Here is a 15,831-nt window from a genome sequence, read left to right as displayed (position 1 = left end):
TCTTGAATGGCAGTCAGTCTCAAGTAGAGTAATGTGGACAAATATGAGAATGGGGAACTGGACAATGAGACTTATTTGTGCCTATGGTCCCACAGAAGGTTCTACTAAGATAGAAGTGGAGGAATTTTTTGAGGGTTTAGAAAAAGCGACTGACACAATGAAAAATGAAAAGTTGGTCCTTGTTGGGGATCTAAATAGCAGAGTAGGAAATGATTGTGAGACATACAAAAATATTTTGGGAAAATTTGGAGAAAAGAGCAAAGCTAATAATGGCAAATATCTGTTGGATTTCTGCTCAGGACATGGACTGGTTATTACTAACACCATGTTCCAACATAGAAATGTGCACAAATTCACATGGAGAGAAGAGGCTAGGAATAAGAAAAGTCTCATTGACTATGTTATTGTTGATAGTGATGTTTTCTCCCTGGTGCAGGACACCAGAGTGTACAGAGGATTTGAAATTGGAAGTGATCACTATTTAGTCTTGAGCAGGATAAAATTGAATTTCATATTGAAAAGAATAACATGTAAGAAAGTTTTAAAGCGAATAAAAGTTGAGCAGCTTTCAGATGTGAGCTGTAGACTAAAATACACAAAGATTATTGAAGAAAAAATGAAAGAGTTTGAGAACATGAATCAAACCTTGGAGATTCAATGGCAAATTCTGAAGAAAACATTGATTGATTCTGCCAGAGAGGCATGTGGTGAGGTTGTCTGTAAGGATAAAAAATCAGAACTCCCTGGTGGACACAGGAAGTTAAAGAGGCAGTGAAGGAAAAGAAGAAAGCATACCAAAAGTTCCTGTCAAATAAGTCTGCTTGTGCTCTTAGAGAATATAGAGACAAATGCAAGATTGCTAAGCACTGTGTAAAACTAGCTAAACAAAAAGTCATGGGAGGACTTTGGCAAGAATATAGAAAATAAATATCAAGAAGGTGGCAAAATATTCTGGAGGTTGTTGAAGAAGCTTAAGAATGGAGGAAAGAGTTCTATAAAAGGAATTAGAGATGATAAAGGTGACATGAAAATGGGAGAAAAAGATATCCTTGAAGTATGGAGTAATTACTTTGAAAAACTGCTAAATGAAACAAGCAGTGATGACAGCACAGTGGTAAAAAACACTGACCAGGCATGCAGTCAAGAATACATATCCATACTTGAAGTAGAAAAAGCCATCAAAAGCTTAAAATGTGGAAAGGCAGCAGGAGTATTTGATATTCCACCAGAAATGCTGAAGTATGGTGGTATGAGAGTCCTACAGTGGCTGCACTGCATAGTTCAGAAAGCCTGGACAGAGGGACGAATTCCCGATGATTGGAGTAGAGCTCTCATAGTACCCATATATAAAAAGGGAAATAAAACTGAATGTGAGAATTACAGAGGTATTTCCCTACTGAGTGTTCCTGGCAAGATCTATGCAAGTATACTTGAGAAACGGTTGAGAAGAATTGTGGAAGAAAAGCTTGGTGAAAAACAAGCTGGATTCAGGCCAAATAGAGGCTGTCAGGATCAGATCTTCACTTTACGACAAATAGTCGAGAAAGCATGGGAATATAACAAAGATCTGTATTTAAGTTTTGTCGATTTGGAAAAGGCATATGACAAGGTGCCAAGAGAGAAGCTATTCAATACGCTGCAGTTATATGGTGTCAATGGGGCATTATATCAAGCAATACTTAGTCTTTATTTGTGTTGTGAGTCAGCAGTTAGAATTGAAGGAAGTACAGGAAGATGGTTTAATGTTAAATCTGGTGTGAGACAAGGATGTACATTATCCCCTCTGTTATTCATTATCTATATGGATCACATTATGAAGGAATGTGGTATTAAACCTGATATCAAAATTGGAGATGTTAATGTCAGCTCTTTGCTTTATGCGGATGATGTTATACTTCTAAATAAATCCGCTACAAGTCTGCAAGATTCTCTGACTAAATTGAATAGCTGTTGTAATAGATATGGTATGAAGGTCAGCAATAAAAAGACAAAGACAATGAAAATAGGCAGAATCATTGAAAATGTCAACTGTGTTGTGAATGGAGAACCTATGGAACAAGTAAAACATTTCAGCTATTTAGGCACAATTTTTACTGAAGATGGTAAATTAAATATAGAAATAGACAACAGAATCAGCAAAGCTGGTATGGTGGGAAGTCAATTGAATAAATTCATATGGAATAAGAGAGAAATTAGTTGCAACACTAAATTAGCTGTATACAAGACAGTGTTCAAACCAGTTTTAACTTATGGATCTGAGAGCTGGGTCAGAAGTAAAACACTTGACCAAAGACTAGAGACCGCAGATATGAGAGTCCTGAGAAAGATGATAGGCTTGAACTGATGGCATCAATGGCAATATCATATTAAAAACGAGGATATTAGGAAAGAACTTGACATTGTCAGCATCCAGGACTGCGTTAGCAGAGCTAATCTCAGGTGGTATGGTCACTTAAACAGAATGGGCGAGGAAAGATTAGCAAAATAAGTGTTCTCTGCCAGGTTGGCAGCAAAACGACCCAGAGGAAGACCAAGATGTAGGTGGATTGATATGGTACAAAGTGCTTTAGACGATAGAAATATAAGATCTGATAATGTTGGAGTGTTGACAAGTAACAGACTGATTTGGAGGAAAATTGTAGATAGGAAATTAATAATGATGTAATTTTTTTCATGTAGTACTATCATATCCTGTACACCCCTTGAGGGTACATGGCAGGAATTTGATGATGATGATGATGTACATCCTCGTCTAACACCAGATTAAACCATGCTACCAGCCATGACGTCAAGGTTATCATGGATGCGAAGTGCATGTTAAAATTGTAATACCATTGATATTATGTTGAAATGTATGATGGATACAAAGCTTATGAGGATGTGTATTTGATCCATAATGGCCGGTAAGGTGGTTAACATCAAACCATCTTCCTTCAATTCTAACTGCTGACTTACAACTCAAATAAAAACTAGTTATTGCTTGATATAATGCCCCATCGACATCATATAACTCTACCATTTTGAATAGCGTTTCTCTTGGCACCTTGTCATATATCTTTTGCAGGTATACAAAACGTAAATATAGATCTTTGTTGTATTCTGAAAATCTGATCCTGACAACCTCTGTTTGGCCTGAATCCAGCTTGTTCTTCACCAAGCTTCCCTTCCATAATCCTTCTCAATCATTTTTGAAGTACCTCAAGTCCCTGACTCCATGAAGTCTGGGACTCATCAAGAAAAGCCACATACTGTACTCACTAGCTGTAATACTTGTTCTTGATACATTCACTCTACTTGTGCACACACAACATTCAGTGGCAATACATTCCATTCACACACCACTCTGAGAGAAAAATCTACATCTCATCTCCCCTTCTTGATGATACTGATTCTCAACTTCCAAGGATACCCTCTCATTGTTTCCCCACTTTCCATAAAATGAAAAATTCCATCAATTGAAATCCTGTATGACCCTTTCGGAAGTTTCTAAATCTCAATCATATCGCCTCTCTTTCTCCTGTTTGCTAGTGTCTGGAATCTACTAATTCTCAGTATGTCTTCATAAGAGAGTCATAAGTAAGGAACTAGATAAAAAAAAAAAGAGAACTGCACATTGTTGAATTGTGTCATGCAGATTACAGACAAGTGTAATCAAAAGAGCATGCGTGTAATTTATTACGTCTGTACACAAATGCTAGAAGTATCAAAAACAAAGGAATAGAGTTTGTTGCCTTAGTTGATATATTGGGACTTCATGTTGTAGGCATTAGTGAGATATGTCTGACGTACTAACAGTTATTGAGTGCGAAGAGTACAATATTTTTAGTAATAATAGACAGGATAGGAGAGGAGGGGGGGATGTCCTAGTCCTACTAATGATATCGAATGTCTTGAATCCAGTTAATTGAGACCTATGACTGTAATGCTAGTAACAATTTTTCATGTGGCAGTGAGTTTGAAGCCATCTGGTGTGAGGTGGAGTCTAACAAGATTAAATACACTGTAGGGTGTTGTTACAGATCTGGTAGATCAGTTACTAGTGACGAAGAAATGCATTAACAAATAAATACGATAGGTAAAAAAAAAAAAGAGATCATAATGTTGTATTTCGATTTTGTAGCTGTGAAAATTGCATGAGAAGAATGAAACTGAATTTATTGAGTTGTTGTGAAACAACTCAAGCAGCATGTGAAAGATCTGATTATAGTGTCAGAAGGGGGGTTTCAGTTAAAGACATAACTATTCTGCCCCCAGTTGGTGACAGTGGTTATATGGTACTCACTTGGGGAGTGGCTAAGTTTATGAATGTTTCATTCAGAAAAGATTACATGCTGAACTACAAAGCAGGAAATTATGAACACCTAAGGGATATGCTGGGTTCCGTGCCATGGTATCAGTTACTGGATGGGAAGGATATCAACTGTGTGTTTGTAGTGTTTGAAAATACTTAAATGATGCGATATCAGAATGTCTCCCTAGAGGTCGAAGGAAAAATAGAGTAGGAGTGAAATGGATGTGTAATCTAATTAAGCAAGAGATTTGTAAGAAAAAGATGATGTGGAAGGAATATTGCATGCATAAAGATGTTAGTTATGATAATTAAAAGCAGCAGGCCAGAAAAGTTGCAAGTGTTGTATGGAAAGCTAAGTCTGAGTATGAAAAGAAACTGGGTGTGCAAGTTAGTGACAACCCAAAAGAATTCTATCATTATTCTTCAAGTAAAAGAAAGAATTTGAATAAATAACTCTATTGAATGTAGATGGTATGCTGGTGACTGATGCAGAAGTGATTGTTCAACTAATGAGTAGCCATTTGTTAAAAACTATCAACCTGGTATATGGAACATTGAACTCGCCACTACCTCTTCGCTGTATGAGGAAACTCATGTGGATGAAGAGGAAGTATGGAAGTACTAGAGCTGTTGCACAAACTGAATAAGAATCCTGCAATAGAAACTGATGGGATATCAACATGGATACTAAAAGTGTTCTTCTGAACTGACTATTCCCTTGACCAGGCTATATAATTTGAGTCTCAGAACAGGGAAGATTCCACGGGAGTGAAAAGGATGTATGGTAATCCCGTTGCACAAAAATGGTGCAAAGACATATGTATCCAACTATTGTTGGATACATATGTCTCCAATCAGTATCTCAGAAGTGGTGGTGAAGATTTTTGAATAGTTGGTCAGGGCTCACATTCAGAAATGGGTTGATTTCTGAATGTGAGCTTTCTACTTTTTTTTTTTGAATGTGAGCAATTTCTACTTTGCAATGAACAGCATGGGTTTATTGAAGGGAAGGTCATTTTTAGCAATTTGCTCACATTCTATAATAATGTTACCACTGGATTAGACAAGGGGAATGGATACAGTATGATACTTTGGGATTATGCTCAAGCTTTTTACATAATACAGCATGGAATACTGTTGCATAAATTGGAGAATATGGAATTGGATTATAACCAGTGGTGAGCTATGGAAATTTTAACAAAGGGCTCGCATTGTCAAGAAAAAAAAAAGCGTATTTCACACAAAAACTTTTATTAATACAACGTGTATAAATTGCAATCAAAAAGTATGAGAGGGCAATCAACCTCTAAAGGCTATCATTTTTAAACAAATATTTCATGATCTAAACTGAAACATTTGCACACAATCAACTGTGTTAATTTATCTTACATAAGAAAAACATTTCTTTAACTATCAAAATAAAATAAGAATGAAATTTTATAATCTTTTATAAAACATTTGATTGGCTACCAGAAGGGAGAAGGGTAAAGATTATTTTCAAACTTGGGTGCATTCGTTATAAAGCAGTTGAAACAATAATTCCAAATAATTTATACACTGCCGAATAGACTAATTTTTGTTAGGTTACCGTACGAGTTTGTCACTTAATGTTTCAAAAAAAAAAAAAAAATTTTTTTTTAAATAAAAAAGTAAACAAGAAGAACAAGGGGCTCATACGAGCCCCTTATAGCTCACCACTGATTATAACTATTGAATCGATAAGAGAATGGCTGGCTGATAGATATCAAAAAGTCATGTATGGTGGGGGGTGTGGAAAGATTCGGGGTAACTTTTGGTGTGCCTCAAGAAACAGTCCTTGGTCCATTGTTATTCAGTGTGTACATTAATGACATTGGGAAGAATTTGACATGTGACATACAACTAGCTATTTGCTGATGATGCAAAGATAGGTAGGGTAATCAGGAGTGCTGCTGATATGCATTACTTGCAAAATGATATGAATAGGCTGGAATTGTGGGCATATGAAAATATCTATCATTTCAGTGTTAATAAATGTAAAGTCATGCACTTTGGTGTGATTAGATGTCCAATGTCATATTACAAGAGTGGTCTAAAAAGTTTTCGACTTTGACCATAGGTGGCAACACTCGGCAAGATTTTTTTTTTCTAAGTTGGTACATCTGTCAAACAAGCATCCATGTAAAATTGCAAGTCATTCTATCAAGTAGTTTGTTTTATACAGCTATCTGAAGCAAAAGTGTTGTCTGTATCCCTTGAAATGGATAAAATTGAGTATCGTGCAGTTATAAAATTCTTTGTAAAAGAAGGTTTAATGCCGAAAGAAACTCATTCGAAGTACATAAGTTTATGGACACTCTTCTCCTTCAGTTTTTTCAATTCTCCTTCAAGAATTGCAAATGAAATAGCTTTGCGCAAGATGGTTGCACCGCAGATCAAAACCACACTCGCATGAAAATCTCTGAAATTTGGCAGAAAATCAAGAACAAGCCAGCAGAAGGAAAGAAAGACAAGAAGGAGCACTTTGTGTGAACAAAAATTCATGTAAAAGCAGTGCTGAACTAGAATTGTAAGTACTTATGTATGTGATAATTCCAAACTGGATTGTACATAGTGTTTATAGGTATTTTAAGATAATGTAAATTGATATTGAATTAAGGTTACTCAAGGTATGCCTTATCATCAGTTAACATATATATATGTGACTGGCAGGATATTATAGATTGTGAATTAGCTTTAAAGGAAGGAGATTAGAACTTAATTTGAATGAGGAAGAATTGTAATGAAAGTGTGTGTGTGTGTGTGTGTGTGTGTGTGTGTGTGTGTGTGTGTGTGTGTGTGTGTGTGTGTGTGTGTGTGAGAGAGAGAGTGAATCACTCTGTAAATATTCCTTTTTGATTTAATTAAATGGCTTGTGAACAACACATTGGACTGATTCTGTCAATGCACTATCCTGAAAATTTCGAACTTGCTTAAAGTTTATGTGATCAATAATTAAGCCACAACTAATTTAAGGCAAGGATTAATATAAGTGAGGAATACAAACAATATCTGCTTTGTCTTTAGTTAAGAATCTTATAATCTCGCACTCAAACTTAGTCTAACTGGTGCAGTCATAAAACAAATAAATTTGTTAGCCTATAGAGCGTGAGAAATAAGATCTAGTAGAAATAAATAAATGGCGGCAGTCAGTAGTTAAAATAGTTGACCATGACAATTCACAAAATTTAAGTGAAGGACAACAAAGACAAAGCAGGGTAATAGAAATACAGAATGCTTTTAACAATGTTATCAACGCCTAGTGCCTTGTTAGTCGACAATTCGTTTAGTGCCCATTCAAATTCATCTCTTAATATAGTTGGATCAATTTCTTCCACATCAAGTCTTGTCTCATTTTCTATAGCCTTGGCATCTAGATCTTTTTCACTATATAGATCTTCTAAGTACTCCTTCCATCTTTCTGAAATTTCTTCCATATCTATAAGTATATTCCCCTGTTTATTTTTGATAATTGTACTTCTTGTCTTGTTTTGCTTGCTTATTCCTTTTAAACTGTTATAAGCCTTATCGATTCTCCCAGTCTTTGTTAAATCTTCTATTTCGTTACATTTCTCTTATCATATTTTTTATAATATAATAATAATAATCTAATGCCTTTTATTCCCTTCTAGAGAGTAGGTGAGGCCTTTAAACCCTATCTAGCTTTTGGAGGCTGATTAGGAAGTTCAGTCTCCACCAGTAGCCAATCAGAGAAAGCTGGCCTATGTCTATCACTAATTTTAGGCGACCACCGATGAAGAGACTGGCAAACAAGTGCTGCCATTTCTTGGTACCTAACCCTAACAGGATATGTTACTGTCTGAAATAACATGGGTTCTACGTTCTATTGTCTTGAGTTTACGAGATGAAAAACCTGAGTTTCCAGGAGAAAAAACTCGCTTGCCCGTTCCAGAGATCGACTAACTTGGGAACTGGTCGAAGAAAGGCTTACTTCCACTGAGCTACTCAGGCCTTTTTTTTATTTTAAATAATAATAAGCTAACACGTTTTTAAATCATATTTTTATATGTTTATATTTGTCTTTGCTTGCTTCATTTAGGGAGGTTTTGTGTTTTCTACCTTCATTTATTAGATCTAGAATGTCCTGGGTAATCCATGGCTTTCTTATTTGCTTGTTCCTTAATCCTATGCAGTCATTAGCAGCCTTCATGATTGTATCCTTCAAGATTCTTTCCTGCGAACAAATTCCATATGGAATTTGTACAAGACTTAAAAGTTTTGACATTGACAGTATAGCTGATTACTTGCTGTTCCTTACTGTAGGAGAAAATGTTAGGGAAACTAACAAACTGCTACAAATCAGTGATGTATCTCACAGTGTCTGCAACAGTTAGTTAAACCACTGATTTGTAGCAGTTTGATGTCTTTCTTGATATTTTCCCCCACAGCACTGACAGTTATTAATGTTTTCAGTGTCAGTGATGACCTTCATCATCTGAAAACTTTAAGAATTACTCTGAGGCAAATGTCGGAGTCTTATTCTGAACGTGTACAACTTGTAAGGTATAATGACTAAACTTTCAGGCATTTAGAATAATAAAAAATATGAATTCGTTATTGCATAGCATATGCAATATGATATGCAGAGGAAAAGTACTGTAAACAATAATTGTAATTCGTGTGTTTCACTTTTCTTTAATACTTCCATCCATTTTCCAGCTATTTCTAATTGTTCCATTGTTTCTGCCTTTAATTATATCCTCCCTTAAGGATTGTACAGGACCGTGATATCCAATACAGTTAACTTTACATTATGCAAGTAACTGTATATTAAGATAAATGTTACTTGTCAGGTTCCTTAGTATTGTCGGCCTACATCCCCTTATCCCCATCCCAGTATTAGTTCCACATACAAGAATTCACATCAATACTGTATGTGTTTGGCATGTGACTAAACTTTCAGGCATTTAGAATAATAAAAAATATGAATTCATTATTGCATAGCATATGCAATATGATATGCAGAGGATTTAATACTTCCATCCATTTTCCAGCTATTTCTAATTGTTCCATTGTTTCTGCTTTTAATTATATCCTCCCTTAAGGATTGTACAGGACCGTGATATCCAATACAGTTAACTTTACATTATGCAAGTAACTGTATATTAAGATAAATGTTACTTGTCAGGTTCCTTAATACTGTCGGCCTATATCCCCTTATCCCCATCCCAGTATTAGTTCCACATACAAGAATTCACATCAATACTGGGGCAGAGCTGACTACTGCCGGGTGCGTCCTCAGGTGGCGGATCGGGGAACAGCCTTCAGATATGGAGGTTAGCTGCGATATAAGCAGAGCGAATAAGCAGCTGTGGACCAACAGCGACTGAGCTATCAGGGCGTGGGGGAGCAGAAGTGGCAACTCTGTCTCACTTAAAACCTCACAAAGCCCAATGACAACTCGGTGACATGGTGAGTAGTGCCGCCATTAAATAAGTACCTGCTGGGGTCACTTCCCCTGACATTGGGAAGCAGCATTGTCAGTACTGACACAAGGTTGAAGCCAAATGATGACGGAAAAGCTTGTGATCAGAGATTTGCAGATGGCAATATGATTATATTGTGTACGTCTGTAATACTGCGGAGCAGAAAGCAAACGGAGAAACTACTGCTCTACCTTATCTCCAGAACAACCACCATGGCGAGCAAACCCTTACAATTGGCCCCAAGTTCCCGGCGTCCCTTAAATGGGACAAGGGTGCAAAGAATCTCCAGGCTCAAAATGGTGTCCACTTTTAAAATTGCAACTTGGAATGTCAGAACACTGTATGAAGCTGGCAAATTAAGAAATGCCACAAGAGAAATGAAGAGGCTGGGCATCCGGATTTTGGGAATTTGTGAGACAAGATGGCCAGGATCTGGAAAGTGTCAACAAGATAATATGACAATGTATTACTCTGGGAATGATGAGAACAAACATAGACATGGTGTAGCTGTAATAGTAGATGAAGAAATCAATAAATCAGTAATAAATTGGATTCCATTTTCTGAAAGGATAATGCTGTTACAACTTAAGGGAAACCCCGTTAACATAAATATCATCCAAGCTTATGCACCCACAGCTGACAAAAGTGAAGAAGATGTTGAAGAGTTTTATGAACACCTAAAAGAGATTAAAAACCTAACAAAGAAACATGATATAAACATAGTGATGGGTGACTTCAATGCAAAAGTGGGAAGAGGGGGTGATGGAGAAATTGTTGGCGAACATGGCTTAGGCACCAGAAATGACAGAGGAGATCGCCTAGTCCAATTCTGTCAGGAAGAAGATCTAACAATAGCAAATACCTGGTTTAAACTTCCACCAAGAAGACTGTACACTTGGAAATCGCCTCAAGATAACCAACATAATATTGTCAGAAATCAAATTGATTATATACTGATAAATAAAAGATTCCACAGTAGTATAAAGAGTGCAAAGACTTATCCTGGAGCAGATATCTCATCAGACCACAATCCCATAGTTGCAGAAGTACGTCTTAGATTAAAATCAGCTAAAAAATCACAAAAGAAGAAAAAGAAAATTGATGTAGAAAAACTGAAAGACCCGAACATAAATAAAAGTGCCAAGACACAGCTTAACCTGCGATTACAACAGATTAACATAGAAGAAAATAAACGTGTGGAATCTCTTTGGAATAGCTTAAAGAATGCCATCGTAACCATAAGTATTGAAGAAGTAGGTTATGTGAATAATATAAAACAACAGGAATGGATGACAGATGAGATTCTTTCTCTTATTGATACAAGAAGAATGTATAAAAACAAAGACCTAGCCAGGTATACAGAAACACATAACATCATCAAGAAAAAAATAAAAGAAGCCAAGGAAAATTGGATGAAAAATTTATGTACTGAAATTGAACTGCTTCAAAAACAACATGATAATTTCAATCTGTATAAGAAAATCAACGAAATTTCCGGAAAACTGAGGAAAAAGCAAATAGTGTCTCTAAGAGACGAAAATGGAAAAATAGTTCTAGAAGAAGAGAATAAAGCACAGATTTGGATAAAATATGTAACAGAACTTTTCAATGATACTAGACAGAAGCCTATAAATATAAAAGATAACATTCAAGGACCAGCAATCATGAAATGCGAAATAGAGAATGCTATACAAACAAGTAAAACAGGAAAAGCCAGTGGACCAGATGGTGTGCAAACAGAATTTTTAAAATTAATCGAACCAGATAACATCAAACTTCTTGAAAAACTATTTAATAAAATATATGAAAGTGATGAATTTCCATCAGATTGGCTCAAATCTACATTTATCACTATCCCAAAGAAACCCAAAGCAAATTCCTGTGGTGATTTCAGACTTATTAGTCTAATGAGCCAAACATTAAAAATATTTTTGAAAGTAATTCAAAATCGCATTTATAGAAAAAGTGAAGAAACTCTAAGTGAAACACAATTCGGCTTTCGGAATGGTTTTGGTACTAGAGAGGCCCTTTTCTGTACCCAAATATTGATGCAAAAATGCATAGAAAAACAGAAATCTGTCTTTATGTGTTTCATAGATTTTGAAAAAGCATTCGACAAAGTCAGACACACCAACTTAATAGAAATCCTTCAACAAATAAGGCTAGACGAACAAGACATAAGACTAATAACAAATCTGTATTGGAATCAGTCAGCTACCGTTCAATTAGACAACATTACCACCAGTGATATTAACATCAAAAGAGGAGTGAGACAAGGATGTGTGCTCTCACCACTCCTGTTCAACATATATGCAGAGGTAATCTTTAAAAAAGCATTGGAAGAATGTCCAGAGGGAATCACAATAAATGGAAAGATTGTTAACAACCTACGATATGCAGATGACACCGTGCTAATTGCAGATAACATTATGGATCTCCAAAAACTCGTTGACAGAGTATACATAGAAAGCCAAAGAATGGGAATAAATATAAACATCAACAAGACAAAATACATGATCATCAGCAAACATCCAGCCTCATCAATGAAACTGACACTCAATGGGAAAAATATTGATCAAGTGTCAAGATATAAATATCTTGGTTGCTGGCTTAATGAACGGTGGGATCCAGAAATAGATATAAAGACAAGGATTGAAGTTGCACGGCAGTCCTTCATGAAAATGAGAACACTATTCTGCAATAAAGACCTAAACATGGAAGTCAGATGCCGAATGCTGAAATGTTACGTGTGGTCTATTCTGCTCTATGGAGTTGAAACATGGACATTGAAGGCGACAACCATCAAGAAAATCGAAGCCTTTGAGATGTGGCTATACAGAAGAATGCTAAAGATATCATGGACAGAAAAAATTACCAATGAAGATGTCTTAAAATCCATTGGCAAAGCTAAACATCTTGTACAAATAATCAAGAAACGAAAAACATCATATCTTGGACACATCATGAGAAACAGCAAATACCAACTTCTACAAACTATTTTGGTAGGAAGAATTGATGGCAAAGGAACTAGAGGAAGAAAAAGAATATCATGGTTTGACAACATCAAGACGTGGACAGGAAAGAGCAGTGCACAACTGCTCAGATTAGCACAAGAGCACAGTTTGTTCGCCAAAATGGTCGCTGACCTTCGATAGAAGATAGCACAATAAGAAGAAGAAGTTGGCATGTGGTCAAGAAGAAAGAAAGAACCTGTTGATATTTTATGTGAACGTGGAGGTTATTATGTTGTAAAGATAGTTTCAAAATTCAGAGGAAGAAAAGAGGCAGTGACAAGAAGTTTTGAACATGTTTGGAGCCTGACAGTGAATGGATATTAACAAGTAGTGGAGGAATGATTTCAGCAAGTTCAATGGAATAATGCCAAAATACCTATGGAAAAGGCATGAAAAACAGTATGAAATGGAGTGAGAATCTAGGAGTTAATCAGATGTCCATGCTATGGACAGCCAAACATTTTGAGAGAGTTTTTTGTACACAACCTCTTATGTGGAAACAGTATTCTTAGGTGAGGTAAATTTGTCATTGTTCAGAGTTTTTAGGTAGCCTTCTAGATGGTGAAGGAATTAATTGATGGGAATCATGAGTGGCTGGCTTCTTTCCTTTTTCTTTGGAACAGATTGGTAATAGGCTTATTTCCATGATGTAGGCTACATGCTAGATGAGTATGAAAAATTGTAAAGATGATACAGGATGAGCCTTTTAAAAGCAAAAGTTTTGTGAACAGCTGAGGCAGGGGGAGATACCATCAGGGAAAGAACACTTGGTTTCCACACTATTCAGGATTTTTCTCTCTTTTTGACTAGACCAGAAGCTGCTTGTGGTGAGCAGGTCTTAGTAAAAAGGGGAGGAATACCACCATCATCACTGTCAGGATTTGGATAAGAGGAATAATGATAAAAGCTCATACTTGTGTTTAGATGATGTTACCCAAATACAAGGCTGAACTTTTAGCATTATTCTTGGGAATGGATGATGGTAGGACTTTGAATTAGGATATCTCCCCATGTGCATTGATTTTCTGTAGACTTAATTGCTAAGTTTATTTTGTTTGGAGACCTGCAGGAGACTGGGAAAAAAAGGCAAGCATCTAGTTTTTTTTGTAACTTAATAGTGAATCCTAATTCTGTTGTCTTCTAAGATATACTGCTGAATAATGTTGGAGAACAGGTATATTAAACCACTCATCCTACCAGATCAGCTTTTCTGTTGGCTAGTGATGAAGTTTCCTACATTTTTATTGAAGTAAGAGTGCAGTTTATATGGAGTATGAGCTTATTGATCTATTGGTTCAGACAGAGATTTCTGTTGATGACTCCTTATGATGTTGTTGTTTACTATTGTAAGTATAACTTTTTTTTTTTTTTAAATATTAAAAGATGATTCAGCTGTTGGATAGACAACTTATGCAGAGATTGTTTCTCTTAAAATATTTCATTCCTGTCAGGAGCCACGTTCATATCACATTTGTTAGCCAGTGCCTGGTGTAATTATGTTTATGTCAGTATAATTAGTAGTTTTTTTTTTTTAATATATTTTAACCTGGATATTTTTGGTTAGTTCCTCTCAGCTGAACAAAGAGGTGTGTGTGTGTGTGTGTGTGTGTGTGTGTGTGTGTGTGTGTGTGTGTGTGTGTGTGTGTGTTGATCTTTTGGTTGGGATGATGGAGACGGCATAAATTTATTATTTTGTATGTGTTACTATATTTGTATTTCACTTCAGTTAGCAATGGAAAGCAGCTGTTGGATTTCATTTTATTGGAAGCTTTTTAAAATTTTGTTTCCATGTTTATTTCTGCAGATTCTAATGGTCATCATTAAACTGTGCAGCATAGTTAGCAAATACGGCACGCATATCTGGTGTTCCCTTTATTATCTAAACATGCTGTTATTACTGTTCTGAGTTTTAAAATGCTGAAAATCGTTCCTGATTTGGAACTGAAATATAAGTGCATTTTCAATAATAATAATAAAAATAGTTGTGTTTCTCTCTTTTAATATAGACCACTCAAATATAAAAGATTAAAAGTCTTGGTGTATAAAATGAGACATAGGCTTCATATGAAAAGTCTACTCTTATAAGCTCAAATATATTGCATTGACTCTAATATGAGTTTATTTTCAGTGCATTTTAAATTAGTTTTCTTTTTCTATTAAATTTGTATTCTTTTAATAATGCTTAAAATATTTTTTATACACTCAATGTTGTTAACATTTTTTTTTTTTTTTTTTTTTTTTTTAATTATAGGCTATTAGCCAAGATAAGTCTTGGGATGTTCCTCTCTCTCCAAATTCAACTGCAAAAGAAAATGGAAACTCTGTTTGGCGAGCACCGGCTAATACTGGAACTGATATATGGGAAAATAATATTAGGCACCATAACAAAGGAAATACTAGCAATGTCACAAGTAGCAATAACCAACCTTGGGGTCACACTCCTTCAACACACATAGGAGGCACATGGGGAGAAGATGAAGATACAAGTAATATGTGGACAGGCGTTCCTCAGACCAACAGCAATGCATGGGGGGAAGTGAACAGTGGCAATAATAGCAACAGTAGCAGCAGCAGCAGCAGTACCACAACTACTACCACTACCACTACAAACAGTAATAGCAGCAACAACAATAACATGTGGGGAAGTGCTGCTAATGACAACAAACACTGGAATAGTCAAGGATCTACATCATGGGGTGGTAAGTGGCTTGCAGTTTTTGCTGTTTTCCTTTTTCATACAAAGTAAGACTATGAGGTTGGTATACTTTATGATGTTGGCATTTTTCAACTAAATTTAGATGTTTCATAGTATATAACACTGAAACATGCACAGCAAATGTGTGCAGCATAGTTCACAAATGGCAACTCATTTGGAATTATAGTCAAGTAATTTACTTCTTAAATCGACATTGATTTTTATGGATGTGCATGTACGGAGAAATTCATCAGCTTCTCAAAGCATTAGTCACTTTGCAGGAAGAGTCCATATTTATGTTGACTTTCAGTGTGTGTGTGTGTGTGTGTGTAGATGAATGTCGTTGTGGAAAGAATAATTTTTTTT

General features: G+C 35.8%; 1 protein-coding gene across 6 annotated transcripts in view; it reads left to right on the top strand.

The window, feature by feature from the left end:
- Window positions 1–15,831, top strand: part of LOC150099843 (protein Gawky-like) — a 580,239-nt gene that overhangs the window by 362,116 nt on the left and 202,292 nt on the right. For all 6 annotated transcript variants that reach the window (XM_090404074.1, XM_090404072.1, XM_090404073.1 and 3 more), the window contains one exon: window positions 15,022–15,469. In XM_090404074.1, the coding sequence (XP_090260200.1) occupies window positions 15,022–15,469 (448 nt within the window). The remainder of the gene's footprint in view (window positions 1–15,021; window positions 15,470–15,831) is intronic.

This window comes from Typopeltis vanoorti, chromosome 14, assembly GCF_054136105.1.
Source record: "Typopeltis vanoorti isolate ZY-2024b chromosome 14, IOZ_Tvanoo_1.0, whole genome shotgun sequence".
Classification (NCBI taxonomy): domain Eukaryota; kingdom Metazoa; phylum Arthropoda; class Arachnida; order Uropygi; family Thelyphonidae; genus Typopeltis; species Typopeltis vanoorti.
The sequence above is the reverse complement of the archived record's forward strand: the minus strand, read 5'-3'. Positions and strand labels throughout refer to the sequence as shown.